A 21,281-nucleotide genomic window follows, 5' to 3' on the forward strand; every position below is an offset into this window, starting at 1 on the left:
AAGATATTAAAAGTATTTTAGCCACCCTCACCTCAGCAGAGACCATGTAATAAACATTCTGAATCCCCACAGCTTCAAGCTGACCTTCCCCTGCCACATTCACTCTTGGTCCCATGGTCCCAGTGGAGAACTGGTTGCTTGGCAGCTGGAGCCACTGCTCATAAATCATTGTTGTAAAAGTATGGAACGTGTATAGAAAGCATCAGGAAAATGCAGGTGGTTAAGATTTTTTTATATAAGGCTTTCCATGAAAATTGATTAAGTTAAACTAACACACTTGGCACTTGGCCTGTCTCTCAGCGATGAACAAAGTTGTTCCTGTACACTGGTCTAATTGCACTGTGAATGTTTAGCTTGAGTAATCTTCATCAACTACAGGGGTGGTTTTATTTTATTTCTGAAAGGATAACTGTTTTTTATCTTCTTACCTCACCTTTTAATCCTGAAACAAGAAATGCTTCTTCATTTTTATAAATATTGTGTTGTAACTTTACCTGTGCTTGAAACATTAAGTCTCAGTCCTGAACTGCAAAGCTATTTAGCAACTAACACCTATTCTTTGCATAATAATAGAGTTGGATTTAGGTGGTGATTAGACGCTTGACACTTGGAGCTGTTAAATTGAAGACAGTGAGCTAAATGAGATGCTTTACTAACTACACATCACCGTCTACATCTGTGCCGCAGTTAGGGTGCAGTAGAATAATTTACTGTGCTACCTGACAGTCCCATCAGATACAAGTAGTATCTGGCAGAGCAGTAAATTACTGTGGTTAAATGCATATGTAGATGGTGATGTCGGGATTACTTCTTTATTCCAGCTCAAACTGAGCTAGATTATATTCAGTCACATTTAATTGTATAGTGAATACTGAGGCAGCTCAGAATCTCACGTGAGATTCCCAGTACCTCAGAATTGGTTCCTACCTCACTGAATTGGTTTCACCCAAGAGAATTTGGCCCCACAATTGCCCCAATTTTTAAACTAGATTTAAATGAGTTGTATGTATTGTCTTTTAAATGTATTTAAAAAAAAGAACTTTCTGCTGGAAATATGAAGTACCAGTAGTTGGAAAACTTCTAAGAAGGGGTTGCAGTATAGTGAAAAAGAGTAACTCCTTCAAAAGGCATCTAATGAGCGCTTGTCAGGTTGGGGTAAGAGTGATGATGACAATGAACCTTGTTACTATATGTAACAACACACACACTGTTCCCATCTGTGGGCCTGAGACTGAAGCAGCTTTAACAGGAATGGACTTAGAGATAAATCAAAAGAAGACCAAGGGAACACAGGAAATGGGGACAGATGTTCTCTGGATGGAGAACGTCTAGAGGAGAGAGACATTCCCAGACTTATTGACCTAGTGATAGCACCATACAAAAGTGCTTGCATATGCTGTCTGCAGAATGTGACTTCTTCATCTCATGGACACTGGTAAAATGTCCCCTTTTGTCAGTGCAGAATTTGAATCACCAAGGCGGGGTTCAGACACAGGAATGCCTTTGTGCACATCTTAATGAAAGTAAGACAGGGGCATGGTAGTGCACAGAAAGTTCTAGGAAAGTAATCATTGAGCTTCATAGAGATAAGTTATTGACAATGTCCAATAAGAGGCAGATTTCAGGTCATCATCTGCTACCTCCAGACATGTGTGTATTTAAAATACTTTGTTCATCTGTTTTTATTGGTTTTGGTTGATGTTAAATCTTATCTTCTTATGAAAAGGTGGTGTCTGTTGTTTAGAGGATAATATAACAATATTCCATAGAGCCAGTGAGAGCTGCCTTAAGGCTGTTAAATTCTTGTAATCTTATCTATCCCATATGACCCCTCTGCAGAGAGGTCAGGACGTAAATAATGGTCTCCTGGCGGTGTTTTTATCTTTCACTGTATTATTACAAGACAAGATCTGGATTTTTAGGCATATCGTTGGAATCCTGAGATGTTTTAAAAAAGATGATCTCAATCTAAAACATGACTTTCCATTTCAGAATCTCAAAGTAATTCAACAATATTTCATTTATTAAATTACACAAAGTGCTTCTGAAATAAATGAACATTGTTCTGTTTTACACTTGAAAGTGAATGCAGGTCAAATCCTGGCCTAACTAAAGTCAATGGCAAAATTCCCCACTAACTTCAATAAGACTAGAATTTCAACATACATAAATCATCTGAGGTCATATAAAATATCTATGGAGAACAAGGCAGCCCTAAGCAAAGATAACTTGAGAGAGATCTACACACAAGAAGTCTGACACCAGATTCACTATAGCCATATTGGCTAAGTACAGACAGTTAAAAAGCCCAAGGCTGAATCAATTAAATCTTCACAGCTTAGTCTAAGCTGTGTAGATGGACTCAATAAGCAAGTGAACAGACATTCACTATTGATTCCAGAAATGCAGTCACACACCTGCAGTGGCCCACTGCTGTGAGTTAAGTTGGAATCTGGAGGGGATCTGGGACAGAAGTTCAATAAACTGCTTTACCCATAATCAGTTAAATCTGATATGTCATCCATCCTGCTTCATCTCAGACTGGTTTCAGCCATTTTGAAAGTGGTTTATGTGCACTGAACTTCTATTGTATAACAGATTTGAACTGGTTTCTAATCGCATTCCACTTATGTGTGTAAATTCGCTCCCTAGCCATTTGCATAGTACAATACCCAAATGATGCTTCTTAGCATATTAATTAGCCTGGGTGCACTGCACTAACACAACTACATTGTTTCTGGCTCCAGAATTAGCATAAACAGATGTTTAGATTAGGGCAGTAGAACAGCCTTTTTGGCAGCCATGTGATAAATTAGCTCTATGTCCTCCCTGAGTGCCACTTCAGTCCTCTTCCCAGGTCTGATTTGCTGCTCTGCTTTCTGCTCCATACCCTATCTGCTGGTGTGCTGCCTGTCTCATCCCCAATCTGTTGCATGCCATACATCATGACTCCTCACTTGCCATTTGTGGCATGCATGCTGCAGGTTGGCCACCCCTGGTTTAGGATATCTGATGTTTATTTATTTTGTATAGACATATCTATAGTCTTTGGTAGAGCAAGGAAATGAATGTGGTGTTCCATCCCTGTACCCTAAATGCAAGACCACCATTCTTCCTATAGTTTCCCTGAGTAATCTTGCAGATACCTGTATTTGTACTTTTAAATTAAGTTAATGCCTGTTAATCATGGAATCATAGAAAATTAGGGTTAGAAGGGACATCAGGAGGTAATCTATTCTAACCCCCACTCAGAGCAGGACCCTTCCCAATTATCTCATCCCAACCAAAGTTTTGTCTAGTTAGGTCTTAAAAAAAACCCTCCAAGGATGGAGATTCCACAACCTCTCTGGTTATGGAATGATACTCTGTATACCCGCTCTTTTTTTATTGCTTTCAAATAGAACTGGTATGGGCAGTAGCAGTGCAAACTCCCCCATGCTTTTCATGCCAGTATGCTAAAATACTGACTAGTATTGACAATGCGTAACAACTCAGTGGAGATGTTTACACAAGATGTTTGGTGCCCATTGGACTAATTCTACTGCGCATTAGCACAGCTAGCAAAAAGTGTTCAGCTGAACTAGTGTGCAGTAGCATTAATCCAATAGGTGTTAAACATCACCTGAAAAGCATTCACCTGTGCTTATGTGCAGTCGCACCAATTATGGCACATTAAATTAATATCTGTTATTACAGGTACTAAACATAGTGCACTGTAATTACGCCACATTAATAAATGTGTAGACACACCCAGTCAGCAGCACTTCTGCTAAGATGGTCAAAGAAAATGCCAGTTTTAATAAGTTTTTTATTGACACTTTTCCTTTAGTAACTGATCTATATTAGGTACCTGTCAAAAAACTGGATGTGAATTAGTGACTGAGAAGTGAAAGTCTGTTTCTTATTATCATCCACCTAATATATGCAAGCCTCCAACTTCTACATGTTTGATGGATCACACAAGATACTAACAAAAGAAAGACATTTCATATAATCCATATTATGCAAAATCGTCCTTTATCTTCCAGATATTTTTGTATTTTTTGGCAACATTTTGCCATATTAGAAATGCTGTTATTTCAGGCAGCTGTGTTTCTACATGATGTAGTATTTGTTATCCTGTTGTACTCTAGATTTTCTTTGTTTTTCTAAGACAGTGAATTTTACAAAAAACCCCAAGGAAAACACAACAAAAAAACTGCAGAGAAAGAAAGCTAACTAGCTAGATTAAAGAATTTAACTTGCTTTTCCTTCAATCCCTTCCCCCCGCCACCATTTTTTCTTTGCTGAAACATTGTGATGTTTTTAAAACCATTATCAATTTTCTAAGATAGGCAGTAGATACCATAACTTTTTGTTTAAAGAGCTATATATATCCTTTCTTTTTGTATGACATCTATAGAAACCAGATATGAAAATATACATGAAAAAATGTATTTGTTCTTGTGCTCATATAGAGAGAGAAAACTTTAAGGCTGCATACTTACATGGATGCAAGTCAAGAAAGAACAAATGTAGTAAGTGGAAGCATAAGAAATAGAGACAAGGCTATACACCCACACTGTAATAAAATGTTTCTAAAGAAATACAATCTAACTTAATTAAATCATTTCTAGAGGCTCAAATATGTCTGTAGATTCTTTATAGGTTCCCTTTCTTGCATGTATATATGGTATAACCTACGTTTTCAAAGGTGGCTGCTTATCTTGGTTGCCTGCCTTGATACTCTTTGAAAGCAGGTTGTTTTCAAGGAAGTTCTGAGCACCAGCTTCTGAAAATGAGGTCCCAGAAAGGAACCTGAAATCGTTACTCAGTTTACAGAAAATAGCTATTAAGTTACCAGTAAATCAGGAATGCTGAGCTTTCTTGGTCTCATGGACTTCTGGTTAAATAATTGATATTCAGTACCTCCTTACAATTTATATTCTGTCTACATTTATTTGATGACTTTTAATCTTTTCAGGTATAAATTTTACTAAAATAGGGCTTGATCCAACTGAAGTTATTGGTAACTTTTCTATTGAAATTAGTTAGCTTGGTTCAGGCTATAGTGCAGCCATGTTCCATGTATTTTCTTTTGTAACAGCAGCACCAGTTTTTGATTTATTTACTTATTTATTTTTCCCTTGGATGCTAGTCTCAAAATGAGGTGTTAACTGTGAAACCAGTTTTTCTATGTGCATTTGGCTCATTATAGTATATAGAAGAAAATTGAGAGGTTATTTCTTAAAATACACTCTAATTAATTTCATTTATATCACTTTTTCCCTTTGAAATCTATTTTTATTACATTTGTTAACTTGTTATGATTAAATATAATAGTGAGGACAAATTCATTTAGTTAGAATTGAATAATGACTGAATAAATTGAAATATGCACATTTGGGGAGTTGATGGATGGGGAAAATGGAGGTTCTGATGGCAAGCTCGTGCTGGTACTAGGAGTGGTGAAAAAAAGAGTCACAAAAGATTGGAGAAGGAGAAAGAAGAAATAATATATATAGTGCAGGTGTTAGGAGAGAGTGAATAAAAGAAAATAGAGCTGAATTACAAGGCCCTGGATCTCTTCAGCCTCTGCAAGTGAAGACTGGGTGGTGATCTTGTGGCCGTCTACAAATTCATCAGGGGGACAGCAAGGAATAGGAGATGCTCTGCTTACTAGGGCACCCCTTGGAGTCACTAGGAACAACGGCCACAAAGTGACAGAGCAGATTTAGGTTAGACATCAGGAAGAACTTCTTTACAGTAAGGGTTGCCAAAATCTGGTATGGGCTTCTCCCCTACATTGGGGGCCTTTAAAAGGAGGCTAGACATGCATCTGACCCCAGCACTCTTTTCTGCGGAGGGCAGGGGGTCAGACTCAGTGATCTGCTAAGGTCCCTTCCGACCCTAACATCTATGAATTTTATGAAATTAAACTGGATAGATCCTTACAAAGTGAACCAAACAATCTGAGCCTAATGTGGCAAAAAACAGGAGGCGAGGGCTGGAAGGTCTTATATTTCAAAATTGATTGAATCCAATTAGCTGATAAAGTATAAGACTGCTTTATAGTTTATCTATATAATGCTTTGGAAATCTTTTAAGATCAAAGACAATATGTTGTATTATTTTGAGTCCATGCGGGAATCTGAAGTTCCCACTATTTTCCTACTATTTTCACTTTGGAAGCTTTACTATAAAGTGCAGATGGAACTTTTAAAATGTAAAGGATCCTCGTAGCAGCCCTTTTAGAAGGATCATATTCCCCACAGCACTTCTGCAACTTCCAAAGGTTTCTTTTCACAAGAAAACGCTTAGGTATGAAATCTTTTCCCTAGCTCCTTTTAGAGTAAGTGGCTTCAGTCTAGTATCTTCTTGATCTTTGCATTTCATGGCTTTTTCCTTTTATTATCCTAATTAAACAATAACAAATAAAAAGAATAGATCAGTAATGCAGGAAACAGCAGGGATTTTCATGGTAATGTAATGTGTATTTAGATTGTGCATTCTTCAGAGTAGCTACACTATCAATTGTTTGCACAGAACTGTATAAATAAAAAATTGTAACCTGATCTTTCAGAAATGTAATGTCTGTGGCTGCTGCCTGTGAAAATTTTGGCTAACTCATGGTTGTTCACTGAATCTTGTTTGAAAAGGAGGCATAGTCCATTGATCATCCTTGTTCACCAAAGAGGATCATTGCATACCAAACAGGTATCCTGAACCTTGCTTTTCCAAAGACAAGACTGTCTTCATTGTATTTTTACTGTTCCAGTATCCTCATTGGGTGCTGATGCAAGCCATAGTTGGAGGCTGGGTAGAGACATTCAAAAAGCCTGAGGTGGAATCGATCCAAGTGATGAGATTTTCTGTAAGCAGTGTAGTTTAGATGAGTAGCTAACAGGACATGCATTCGCCCTTTGGTGGTGGTGAGGGAAAGAATTGTAGACTGGTTTTCACTGTTTTTAAACCAGTCTGGGTGCTGAGCTTCTGTTTTGTTACAGGTATCCAATCATTTATAATGGTAAAAGTGTAGTGTCTATACCTGGACAGAAGGCACCATTTTTATCACCCAGAAACATGTAAAAGCCCTTTATATGCCACTCCTCACATTTAATGTGTAGTGGCAATGTTGAGGATGGATAGAATTATGGTTGAGTTCTCATTTGAACCTATAATAACTATTGGTATAGGGGTCATAAAGGACCCTTTTTAGTTGGTGACACATGTTGCAGGGAGTTGGAACGGCTTTTTTCTCTGAGGACAAGAAAAAGCAGGAGCATTATATTTAATGACAATAATTGCATTGTTCATAGATTTGCTATAGGAATGCTAAGATATAAACAAGGTAAAAATAGGCAACAAGAAATAGCGGTGGAGGGGAGAGGGTTCCCTTTTTTCCCCTAGTTTTACACAGATTTTAAGATGCTTCTTGACATTCTCTAGACTTATGAACTGAACTCTTCATCCAATGTTAATAGTATTTTACCCACAGCAATGTGGTGTCCTTCCCTTGATTTTTATTAATTAAAAAATTTGATGACTACAAAAAAAAGGAAACCAGTACTGGTATTTAAAAGCTATGACTTTGACTAGTTTCCCAGAAGCTGCAGATTTTTTACAAAATAGAATATTTATTTCAAGCCAAGCATTCAGTTTTGATAAAATTAAAATATAATTTTACTATGTAGTACAGACCACAGCTGTATTTACTCTGAGGCACCCATAACAAGAAGTACAATCTTATTGTTTGAGGAGAGAGGGTAAAAAAAATAAAATAAAAACTGTTCAAGTCTCAGGATACATGTTACTTTAGATCTCTACTTTTCAGTAAAATTTCCTTAATAGACCTACGTCTTTAAAAGGGGGTGGTCAAGTAATACAAAATGTAACTGAAAGTCAGGAAACTTGAATTGCAATAAAAGCACTGCCACAGGTAGAAACTCCCACTTCCCATTTGTCAATTAGTGATACATTGCATATTAAAAGAATATATAAATAGAAGAGTTTTCTTGGCTTATACTCTAGGAAAAAACCTGCATGTACAAAGTATTCAGTTCTGGCTGCTAGCAACTTAACAGTTTGTTTAAAAAGATGAATAAAAATACTGTTGGTACACAGCATGCTTTTCATTATACTAAACATTGGAAAGAAAACATTGAAATATTTGCTGGGCCCAAATTTTGCATATCTTGAAAAAGGCATCAGAAATGTAATTTAAGTTTTTCATCATCTTTTGATTCTTTAGTTTCTTAGATTAATTTAATAGCCCAATGAAACTAATCAAATAATATTAAGGATATAACAGTACAAAGAATGACAGGTCCCAATTTGTGAAAAGTATAAAGTGTGTCTACTAGAATTCAGGCAAGCATATCATATGACCTGGAGAGTCTGCCTTTGTAAAACTTATACATTCTGATTAATTTAATGAAATGGTTGCATCTTCAGTGCTTCAATGAATAGTGTATCACACATAGGCAGATAACACCCTTGGTAAAGAAGCAACTAGATATGTTAACCTGATGCTAGACGGAAGGCTGGGCAGGGTGGGACCTTATAGATACTAGCTAACCAAGTAGGTCATTGCTTATTAAACATCAAGCTGCATCAAACAAGTTAGTATACAAGGTGTCAGGGAGAATTCGGGATTCAGCAAAGGGGGATGTGGGAGCAATCACTTGTACTGCAGGGGTGGCTGCACCCCTGGTCCCAGCCTCTTGTTCCCCAACCCACCAGTGTAGGCAGACCTTACTGTAGGAGTCTCTGGGGACTTATTGAAGTCCACTGTCCCAGGAGCAAGGAGAAGCCTTGGGTTCACTCCTGCTTACTCCAGCCAGGCAGCATGAAGGCTGGGCTCAGTTGAGACAGATAAACATCAGCGGGAATTTGTGGGGTGGTTCCTCCACACTGCCTGCGCCCCCCGCCCCCCCTCAGGAGCAGGTGGGGGAAGCCATTGACACTGTCATAGCCCTAGGAGAGCACAACCATAGGCCAACTGGAATGGGCAGGAGCAGCTCTGGAGTTACCTCTGCTCCTAAAACAGCAGTGAAAGCATCCACAACAGGTGAGGGATGGAAGAAGAGGATGGGTAGAGGATGTGCCTCTGAGCACAGAGAAGGGGGGAGTCTCTTCTTTGGACACATTTTTAAAACCCCAAGGATAAGGACCAAAATTACACATGAACTGATATAAGTGATTGGAAACTGGTTCAGTTCTTTAAGACAACAGAAGTTCAGTCCACATAAACTGCTTTCAAATTAGCTGAAACTGGTTTAAGATAAACTTGCATGGATGTAGCATCAGACTTAACTGATTTAGGTTAAATCAGTTTATTGATCTTCTGTCCCAGGTCCCCTCCAGATCCAAGTTAACTTGCAGTGCCCCCAGCATCCCAAGATGCTTTTCACCTCTCCCACAAACCCCACCTAACAGGGCAGGTAGGTTAGCCTTGGCCCAAGCTGTTTGCTCCAGCAAAACAGGGAGGTATGCTCTAGCACTCCCTAGCTTCTGGCCTGAGTCGCTGGAGGCATGTTGCTGCATTTCCGGAATCAAAAAAAAAAGTTCACTTGCTTATCAGTTCAATCTCTGCAGCTTAGAATAACCTGCTAGGATTGAATCAATTCAGCCTTGGGCTTTTTGACTGTCTGTACTTAGCTCCAGAGGCTCTAGCAGCATGGTCCAGCCCAAAACAAGGGTGCAGCTGCACCACTGCACCCCCTCTGGACCCACCCTTGTAAGGTGCCTTCTGCCCTTACTTTTGATTAGACAGTAAGTAAATTAAGAAAGATATCTGAATGCAACAAGAAAAGTCTTGCATATTTCTGTCGTCTGCAGCAGGGTGCGAGTAGGATACTGAAAATTCTAAAATGAAGAAACAAAGATGCAGAAGTTTTAAAATAGTAGTTTAAGTAAAAAAACAAAAACAAAAAACAAAACAAAAAAACCCAAACTCTTGGACAACATCACGGGACAAAAGTACCAACTTTTGGAGTCAAAGGGTCCCTTGTTGACTACAGGAAAAGCCAGAGTCAAAGAAAAATTGTGGGCTTAGAGGGGGTAGAGGGAAGGGATCAGACTTCACGTTCCAGAGGTCTAGATGAAAGTAATTCTGAAAGGAATGCCTTCTGAAAGGCTTACCTTCATTATTCAGTAGCCTTTGCTACTGAAGAACACTCGAGTGGTAAAGAAACTAAAGCAGAGAATCGCAGACAAGAATTTTATTATTTAGATACCTGTTTTTTGTGCTAGCTAAGATAGAGTAGTAAGTTTGAAAATTATTGAAAGGCTTATGTGTTCTGTATTTCAAATAGCCCCACAGTATGCCAAGCTTTAAATGGCCCACCTGGAAGAAGAATTCCTTAAGAACTGTACCACCAAACTCATGCTACACTGGGATATATAGATGACATCGTCATCATTTGGACCAAAAACCTGCAGTCTCTGATTGATTTCCATCACAAATTCAACAACTGTCGCCCTTCTATCAGACTATCTTTTGAATACTCCAACAGAACATTTCCTTTTTACACAACATGATCAATATCCAAAAATGTAAAATACATACCACCGTGTACAAGAAACCCATGGACCAACATACATATCTACAGAGAACCAGCAATCATCCTAGACGGATCAAAAAACCTGCAATTTACAGCCACGTTCTCTGATACCACTGAATTTGCACTGAGGAGAATCCCTGCTTTGGCCCCCCATGCAAATCTTGAAAGGGCTTTCACCAAACAAGGGCACTCCTCCAGAGAGATAAAGTACACTTCTGAAAGAGCCACCCAGATACTACATGAAGAATTGCTGCAGTACAAAACAAAAATCCTCATGAATTGCACAGCATTAGTTATGACATACCATCCTTTCCTGGAACCTATTGAGAAAATTCTCAGACAATTGCAACCCATACTAGAAGGCGACCCAATTCTTAAATAAATCTTTCCAGAACCACCCATCCTAGCCTTTAAACCAGCACTGGGCCTCACTAACCTCATCATCAGAACCATAGGAAGTTTCCTATGACCCAAACGATACCAAATGGACCCAGACCATGCCAGGGCAAGAAACGTAAAACCTGCCAACACATCTCCACCACATCCACAGTAACATTGTCCCCACAACAGAACCATCACCATCTCTGGATCTCACACCTGAACCTCCAGAAATTTAATATATCTCATCCAGTGCACCAAATGCCCTGATGGGAAATATGTAGGAGAAATCAAACAACAACTGCATACTAGAATGAATGCACACCAAAAATCCATCAAAGACAAAAACATTCAATTACCTGGGGGGCTTCTCACAAGACAATCACTCCTTCTCTGATCTCTCAGTTCTAATTCTCAAAGGGAATTGACAAAACACCTTTCATAGATGAGCCTACCAATTTCACTTCAGAAATCTACCGGATACAAAAAATCATGTACTTTAGTATAGATATTGGATTTATGACACATTACAACCTGCCTGACATCTGACAACAAGTAACCTACCTCAAGCTGGCTGCTTGCATTCCTTCACACACTTCCCACCCCTCCCCTTCCCTCCCTTCCCTACCACCTTCCTATCTCTATCCATTGTCTTCCAAACTTCCACTCATTTGCCTTTTCACACGCTACATGTTTACTTTAGTTTCTTTCCTTCCTTGGAGAACACGTAAGAGTAGCAGAATCTTCCAGTGCCTGAAGAAAGGTGCTTGTGCCCGAAAGCTTGCAAAGAACCTTATTCCAACTGTTTCATTGGTCTTATAAAAGATTTCACATTTACCTGAAGAATCTTGCCTTCCTTGTGCTTCAAATATCACGTGTCCCTGAAGAACTGAATTGCAACAGAGTGCTCACAAGGGTATAGGCAATTAGACAGTAGGGACTCAGCTCTCAAAAGGTGATGCTAGACACATTGTCTACACCCCAAGATTGTGTCTAGAAACTCAAAGGTAATGGCTACCTGTCCTGCCTAAGGAAGCTCTATATGCAGAGGTCTATCATTTGGGACCCAAATATAGTAACTTGAAGGGTATCAACAAAGGAAAACTTGATTAATTCTCTGATACCACTTAAGCATGTGCTTATCTTAATTGCCAGCTGACACCTCATTGAATTTGTAAAAGTAAAGCATATTGTTATCAGCTTTCCTGAATGGGGGTATTTCTCTGAATTAGAGGATCAGTGGGATATTTTCTCCACTTCTTAAGAATGGAAACAAACTATTCTTGTAGCTCAAAATAACTATAAAACTGTAGGGTTTTATTGCATCTCACACTGTACAAATTGTTGATAAGTATTGAGATCTAAAATGCCTATTTGTTTTGGGAATACAATTCTTCTGTATAAATATATCAGTAAACAAGGAAAAAAAAATTGGCGCTAATGTCAAAGATGGCACAAAATCAATGGTTATATGCTAGATGTGAAAACACTTAGGTTGGAAACCTGAAGAAGGTTTGTACTACTGGAGTAGGGCTGTCCAGATTCCCAATGAATGAGATCTGCATGCCAATGAGGGCGGCACCACGATGAGCCACAAATGCCTAGGCCATGTGGACACCATCGCTGCTGTTCTGTGGGCAACTCCTCTCTTTGCTGCTGCATCTTGCACCTGTAAAGGCATAAATTTTTCCCTACCCTGCTGCTGCACTGTGCCTCCATGCAGCCCTGAGCTTCCTGCATTGCACACTGCACTGTCCCACTCCTCGGGGTCAGGACAGGAAGTGGTGCCTGGAGGAGGGAGAGGGAGAACCCAGATGCACTGACTGCTGTTGCAGTCCAAGTGGTAGAAAGAGCAATGGTCAAGCAAGAGCCTGGGAACTGTAACTTAATGCCCATGCAGCCCATACATTGCTCGTTGGACAGCCCTGTACTGGAAGAGTGAGGTTCTAGAAGAGGAAGCATGGGGAATGTAACTAGTGTGAAGGGCATTTCTTTGGGTGAGAAGAGCAGAGTTTTGGCCTCTGTTCCCAACATTGTTTATGTATGTTATCCAAAATTTTGACCAGGGCCTTAGCTAGTCCTAGTCACTATCTACCCGTGCATTGTGGCACACTAAATAACTCTGCTATAGGATAGCACTCATGTTGGGCAGTGCTATCATATCGCAGAGTTAATTAGTTTACTCTGGCCTAAGAGCACCTCACGCATAGATGGTGATTGTTTACTGCAGAACTGATTCGTCAACTTGGCAGTAAAGTGCACATGTAGATGGCCCCAGTAAAAACTAAATTCAAATTACTTTCAATAGAGACTTGCTCCAAGACAAGTTGTCTGTCGTTTGACTCATATTCCATGACTGCTGTTTAACATCCAGGAATTTTCTGTTCAGTCTCTGCCTTATCAAATAAGTTTGGCAAATAGTGCACTAACTACAGGGGTGGCTTACTGTTCATGCCTATAAACCCTGAATTGCAATCAGACAGTCAATTAATTTTGTTCAGGCTTTTGAATAACAATGTTATGCTAATACCAATTTGATTTAAATTTAAAGTAATGTCTGCAAGATAAATGAATATACAGTTCATTATCAGGCATCTGCTTCCTTTTTTGACTATTTTGTTGTTCCTTGGTCCCCAGCTCAGTTCTTCCTCTTGATATAGCCCTGGCCTACTTCCTTAACTAGTGTCATTAATTTATTATTGGTTACTAAGCTCCTGTCATCTAGGATAGTTTTCTCATATTTCTCTGCCTCTAATTTCCCACCTCATTGCATAGCTCAACTAAAATATATGTATATATATATAATATTCTTTATTTCCATACCTTTTAATTTTGCCTGTCTTCTATAGTTTGGTCTAATTTAGAGAAGAGGGGTTAAATGTACTCAATAGTCATGGGCTATATTTTCTTTAACTTTGATAGCTGAAGCAAGCAAAAATCTGTCTAGTTCTTGATGGTTTTCCTCAGACCATCCAAACTGAGTTTTCATTTCAAAGAGATCTTTTGTGGGAAAGTTTTCTGAGCCACTTATTTACCTTGGTGAGTAGTGTACTGAGATCAGTAGTTCCTTTAACTATCTGGCCTTTTGATATACTCCCACTGGGGAAGGAATAGTGTCTTTGTATACAGTGTCTAGTGTATGGTAGCTAGTATAATGAAGTCCTAGTCTTGATTGGAACATTTGGACTCTACCATGATATAAATATTCATTAAAGATAATTATAAAAGGTCCTCTGAGGAAAACCTCTGATGCTTCAATTTGTATTTGTACTACTGTGATTATCTAAGTCAGGAGAAAAATTGTGGAAAAAAAAAATTGACCGCTGCCTTTCAGCTACACTCCCTCTTAGTCTTTTTCTCCTTCCGGACCTCAGTATTTCTTCCTTGTTCTTTGGTTTATTTTCTTTCACATTTTTTTCCTGTTGTCTGTAGTTGGCACTGATCTGTTTACAAATGCCACATAATTTTTTTTACTCAAGTTACACTTTTCTTTATTTAACGTTCTTTTAACAATAAATTCCCTTTGGTTGGAAATCCTTAGCAGGGCCTCCTTATTTCAATCACCTTTGAGCTTGAAGGCTAGTTTTGATTTTCATAGCGAAAATTTGACCTTACCTAATGCATGCAGCTGCATGGATCTAATTTGCAATTCAGTACCTTTCTGCTGGAATAGCACAACGTTTAGCTACCCTCTCCTTCCAATATTTTTCAATCTATAATGTGTTTCACATAAACCAGTGATATGGGATGAATGCACTTCAGGAAATGGACTCTGCCTGCTGATGCCACATACAGTTGAAGGGGCCATCGAACACGTATTCAGAGTATCCTGGTAGTATTCCAGGGTATCTTTGCCATATTCTACCTCTGTGAACCTTAAAGTTGCATTAGCACAATCATGTTAGCTTCTACTAGCTTCCATCATGGACAACTTCATAAGTTGGTTAACAAACCAGTAGGTCAGAAAAAATAGTCCATGAAGACACTGTTAATTGCATAAAAACAACACAATAGATTCATTTGTACCAGAAAAGAAAGATTCCACATGGAAAATATAATCTCCAGAACACGAGATGCTGAACCCCAAGTTAAAAACTTAAGTTTAAATTCCTTAAGCTTAGCATAATACTGTTTTGTAATTGGAGGGGAAAAATGGCAATATTCTTTAAGGTGTTCTTTGTCACTATTAGGCAGCTTTCACACTTCAGACTAAGCAAGCTGGTAAAAACCACCATTTTTCAAGAGACCTGACTTCTCCCCCAGCTTCTTTTTACCACTTTTCTCACACGCCTCTCAAATTATTTCTTTTTCATGAACCTTTCATGAAAAGATACCTCTTGCTGAGCTGACTCATACCATAATCAACTGTATCACAAAACCCCAAGGACAGAAAAATAAGTTAGCCCCTTAGCTTCTCCAATACTCAGTTCTTGGAGCAGGCTCATACTTATGAGTTTATGCTGTTGCAAAAACTTCTGTGCACTGGGAAGCCTAGAAAAAGCTTGCAGCTCTTAATCTGTGCTCAGACTCATTTAATTTGATTATAGATTGTTAGTATGTCTTGAAAAATAACAACGTTTGAGAGGGTACTCATCTAACAGACAGCATAGACTCCACATTAAATGTGTTTACATAAAAGAGTGATATGAGCTATCAGCTGTTCCTTTTCTGTCACTTTTTTTTCTCTTCTTTTTTTAATGGAACTGATGTTTCTCTAATGCACTCAATACTTTTCCTTTTCTAGTCTGTAAAGGTCTAATGTAAGTCTGTTTTTATGCATATGAATAACAGTTATGGGACTATTGGATACAATTTTAAAAAAACACCTAATTTGACTGTGCTCTCTAGGATCCCGTTTCTCAAAAGGGCTTCTTACTCTAATGAAAACTACTTTTATTGCTCAGAACATCATATACAGTTGGATCCTATTTCATATCAGATAGCCAAAAACAGTGATAGAAGGAGAAAATGCATTTTATTTGTAGAGATTAGGAATTAAGTAAAGGTTTTGCAGTTTAAACTCCGCATGCCTGCATGGGATGTTTAATGCAGTTGCCTAATTAGCTCTCCAGTAAAAGTCTTGGCATCTACATATGTGGTCCTATTAGGCCTCAGGAAACTGACAAACTCCACAGTGGGTTGGTAATTGTTAATAGTAACCTGATAACCCATGTGTAGCAATGCATGTGTAGATGCTGCAGCAATACATATATAGACACTGACCCAGCTGGCTGGGGCATAAGGGTACTTCAGTGTTGGGGCTTCCTGCCATCTAGCCCCACAATGGAGCACCCTCATGTCCCTGCCAGCCCCTCCACAGCATGCAGAGCTGGGCAGAAGTAGCCCCAGGCTGGCAGACATCTCCCCAGGGCCCTCTGCTAGCTGGGGCTGCTCCAACATGCTGCAGTCTCAGGCACACATTCAAACAGCACACCGAGGAGCAAAAAACTCTGGCATGCCAGAATTTATTGCTCTGCATTAATTGCATGTGTAGATGCACCCATTGGAGTGAAGAACTGTAGACACCTGCGTAAAGGTGGTTTGATTTATTAAAGGTACAAAGCACAAACAGCTTTCACTGATGAGAGCTTCTCAAGATGATGCAGGTTAGAAGGAAGCAATAGAAATTTCTGGGTAGATTTCTGGAAAAAATTCTGACGCGGAGATCTGTTAATCTACAAAACCTCCCTTTCAGCTGCTATGGTTGATAACCAGTAACTTGGGGCATTTTTACAAGTACTCTGTGGGGAGGGGGAGGGGAAGGAGGTGCTTGAATTAGAGCAACTCCAAGGACTGATCTAATGAAAGCACCAGTGTCTCATGTATCAGCATCCTCATGCTTCAAAATGGCAGTGGGAGCACTTTAAAGCTCATCAAATAAGCTTTAAAGAGCCCCCACCACCAAAGCACCCCCCACACCAGATACAGAGGCTGGTTGGTGCATGCTAATTAGCTGGAGCATGCTAACTCCATGGTCCAAGAGACCTCAAGCTAATTAGCATGCCCCAGGAGACTCAATTAATCAAGCCTGTTCTGACACACTTTAATTACAGCACATCAGAGAAGCTTCCTGACATGTCTACAGGCACCCTTGAGGACTTTAAAATAAGACTGAATGATCTCAGTAGAGGAGACTCTGTACCCTGGGGGAGAGACTGACAAGAGGAAGTAATAAAGTTATCATTCACCCCTCCCCTTTTTTATTTTCTTAAAGAAGTATGTGAGGAGACTGAGCTGAAGGGGCTATTCTCCTCTTCAGTTACTGGGAACAAAGACTGCACAGGGAACCCTGTATTTCCTTGCAGATTTTTGAAAGGAACTCAGATTTTTGTCTTTCATTGTGAAAGTTTGATTTAAAAGGCCCATCCCCAGTTAGGTGGGAGACTACTTGGTTGTATCTCAGAGAGAACAAAGTGCATGAGGTTTACCTTTACTAATCACCATGTACATAAGACAGATACAGTTTAACTGGAACATCATGAAGGCAAGACCAGATGCTGAAAACTGTCCATCTCAGGTTTGATGAACCAACCCAGTAGTCTTGGTGTAGGTTCCATGTTCAGGTTAAGCAAGAGAGACCTCATAATTTATAGTACTCAACATAAAATAAAGACAGCAGGCATGCTTTCATCTAGAAAGAGACGCCAGAGGCATGGTTCTATAAACAGGAGCTGTATATGGAGGAAGTGTACAAAAATGAAAAGCAACCGATCTACCTTTTTACATTCTGATTTTTCCACCATTGTACTCCCTGTATGGAAAGAAAGCTGGTAGTTTGTAGCTGAATCACAAATTTCACCTAGGCATGTCAGCTCCTTGTGGACTTCGTATTTTTGAAAGTTTGCAAACCCTGCTCAAGCATTTTCATGGTCTGCTGGGTTTCTGGGTTAGCTAGCAGAAATCTCTGACCTTATTTTTAAAGGAACAGCCTATTATCTCTTAATATATTAGCATAGTTATGAAAGTGTTCATGATGTTAAGGCAGATTTGCAGATGGGGTTCAGCACATACTTCAGTGAAGATGCATTTACTTTCCCTCTCTGAAGATCTGGTTTATGTTTTGTTTACAATTGCCCTATTCATTCTTTAGCTCTCTGGTTGCAGGCCAATATTTATGACATTGGTACCAAGTGCTAGTTACATCTTCTGTCACTCTCTAAATCATGTAGCACTGAAGAAATAAATGTTATGAATTGTGCATTTTTAAGTAACAAAGCCCCCAAATCATATTTGAGGTTTATATTCTTTAAATCTAATATTTATTCATGATCCTTCATTCTAATTAGTGAGTCGTACCTCACTGGGGTTTCATCTAAGCCCTTACAGTAGAATCAGACTATAACTAGTTTAGTCTTTTTTTTCATTGTTTTTCTACTTTATGATCTTTATTCTATTCTTTTTTCTCTTATTACACTTACCTTTCCTTCCCACCTTCACCTCTTTTTCACTACAAGAACTGAAATACTTATCATATTCCAATGGATAAAATAGGTATACAACCACAGCAGTTTTTCTGCCTTGCTCTATGGGAAGCCGTGTGTGTTTTGTTATATCCCAATTTTCTTCTTTTCCTCGGTATCTTACTAAGACACTGATACCCCTATGAGAGCCAACAGAATGTACTGCAGCCGAATTATAAGACCTGGGAAAATCATGACAGATATTAACTGCAATTGGAGACGGACCTTGGACCACATATGAAGATGAGGCATACACATGAATTAAGTATTCTATATTAAGTTCCATAGAAATCCTTTGACTTGCTTGTATGCCATGGCAGCCAATAAAACCAGACTTATCTTACTTATGAATACTTAAGGGGGAAGAAGAAACCTATATATACTGTGCAATGTGGAAAAATAGAATAAATGAAGTTCAGATTACCTCTGCCTGAGCAGATTGTTCATTTTCAATATGGTCAAATAGATTATCTGACTCTCCAAGTATTATGCCATATAAATCGGAGTCATAAGTTAGTGTATCAATGGTAGGAGCAGCCACAATGCCCTCAAAGATGAAAAATCCCAGAAAAATATTTGCAAGAGTCTTCATTCTTCCTTTTCTAAAGGAGAAAAAAACCCAAAATATTTGTATAAATAGGAATGTAAATCACCTGTGAAAATTCATTCAAGCATGAATAGCAAGTAAAATAGCAAGAAAGAAGCTGAAGGCTGAAGAACTTCTTAGTATTCTAGTGGCATTCCTGTAAAGTGTATTTATAGGTCAGTGATTAAACTCTAATATACCATTCAGTTTCTGTTCAGTCAGAATTCTGCTCATATATCCTGCAGACTTCATTAAAGCTATGCTGATTATCTGAAAGAGGAATGGGTTTCAATTCCCTTTCAACTTCCTCCATTTCAGTTCAACTTCCTCCATAAACAGCTGAGAAGTTAACAAAAAGCCACATACTACTTTATGGGTGTGTAGTGTGTGTGTGTGTGTGTGTGTGTGTGTGTGCGCGCGCACACACACAACGGGAAAAATGGTTGGCATCTTAAAATGTTCAGTAACAGAATACCATCCTTTTGTCCATAGCACCAGTCAACCTAAATAATTCCAACAAGAAGTAGAGCCGTTATTTCCCGGCGCTATTCTTGAAGTAGCTTAATCCAAGTACTTCACTGTTTACCAGTGTCTTAGACTATGTATGGGGGGTAGTTGGAATGAAGGAAGAAATTTGTGTTCTTACCACTATCCAAAAGTGACAGAATTCTCCTTTCCTTTCCTTTTTTTCTTTCTTCCTTGTCCTCCAATCGCTCTTTCTCTAGCCATCTCTAATGAGAAGTGCTAGTATGGCATATTCACTTGTGCGCCCAACTTCACATATTTAAATGTTCCCTAGCTTAATACAATTCTATAGAAGATATACTCAGTTTGAATACTAGCATTCATTCTCTTACTCTTTTGTGCTTGGCTTAATGTCATCTAAAATATATGTACATGTAGTCCTACTCAGCATTCTTTTTTCATACATTTTTACCTAAACTTCACTTTGATCCAACAGAAGCCATGACAGTAATAGTGACTAAGTCTAATAAACCATATCTTGATGTGTGACAATAGTACATTGAAGACTGTACATGTTGTATTATTTTCTTTATAAGCTTATAGTTTTTACAGTGTTTGAAATTAAGAAGAATCATTACATGGTTTTCTTTCAAAGTTTCATACACTGAGTAACCAACTGAATTTCAGTTACTTGAAAGAAGGTCTTTATGAAGCTGCTTTAGGCATGAGGATATGAAATTCCACTGGGGATGGTGAACAGCACAAGGCACTCTTTTTCCCTCCGCTGCTTTTTTCAAACTAACTTTTTTAGCGGCTGCTGGGAGAACCTAGTGTCCAATTTGCTTGTTGTTGGGCAAGGCTCGTTTGTACAGCAGCTCCTTAGTGCAGGCTTCCAAGATTATCAAAGTTCCTGCTTTTCAGATGAGAAGTCTTTCCTAGATCTCTCCAATCTACTGCACTATATAAAAGTGATAACACTATGTAGAAGTGATAGAATAGCTATATTAGCTTGTTTTTGCATGCTCGCTCGCTTGCTGTCTCTGTCTCTCACCTGTTCCTTACATCTGCCAGTGTTGTTATTTGGCCTCAATTTGTAATTGGTACGTTTCTGGAATTTTTCCCAAATGGTCTAACAATAAGTTATGTCGTACACTAACTCTAAATTTAGAACTGCTATATCAGACAAATGTCTTTTTATCCTGTGAAAACTTGTCTAAGCAACTCCTATTTTTAAATATGCTATGTCATTAACCTTTTAAAAATGGTTTACACTTAGTTTGCTTAGTACACTTTCAAAATATTTATTTTCCTAAATATAAAAGATTTTAACATACTTTATCTTATGTACAAAGGCAATATTGGCAACTAAATGTAAGTTAAGTAGTAATATTATAATATCTGTGAAAAAAATAACCTTCTAACTATGCTTATAACCTTCTAACTATGCTACTTTGTGTGCCTCTGTACATTTATTATGTAATATATTGGAACACACTGTAATTATATTGGCATCTACTGTAGCTGTAAAAAATGAAATATTTTGGTGAAGGTTATGTACTCCTCTCACAGGAAGGAACTAAGAAATATCCATGGAAAATAAAGTAAATAGTATCACTAATCTACATAGTATTTTAAAGGACAGGTTAAACAAATATCATAAAAAAAAATCTTTCCAACTTTAAGAACCCAATTCTTCAATCAAAGAAAAGAAGCACTAAAACTTACCTTTTGGCTTCTACTTTCTCAAATGGCACAGAGTTGCTCAGAATGCAGAGCCAGTGGTATTTGACCCTGACCAATGGCAGTGGGATTTGGGGGCTGTGGGAGGGTGATATAATTCAAGTGGAG

The 21,281-nt window shown here is 38.6% G+C and overlaps 1 protein-coding gene across 1 annotated transcript in view; it reads right to left on the reverse strand.

Annotated features, from left to right (window-relative positions):
• EPYC (epiphycan) overlaps positions 1-21,281 on the reverse strand; it is a 33,712-nt gene extending 12,431 nt beyond the window's left edge. Inside the window, exons 1-2 of the mRNA XM_090042671.1 lie at positions 21,159-21,281; positions 18,807-18,984 (exon numbers count right to left, since the gene is read on the reverse strand). Coding sequence (XP_089898797.1) covers positions 18,807-18,974 — 168 coding nt within the window. The 5' untranslated portion in view covers positions 18,975-18,984; positions 21,159-21,281. The remainder of the gene's footprint in view (positions 1-18,806; positions 18,985-21,158) is intronic.

This window comes from Crocodylus siamensis, chromosome 4 (genome assembly GCF_052110815.1).
Source record: "Crocodylus siamensis isolate JL-2025a chromosome 4, ASM5211081v1, whole genome shotgun sequence".
Classification (NCBI taxonomy): Eukaryota; Metazoa; Chordata; order Crocodylia; family Crocodylidae; genus Crocodylus; species Crocodylus siamensis.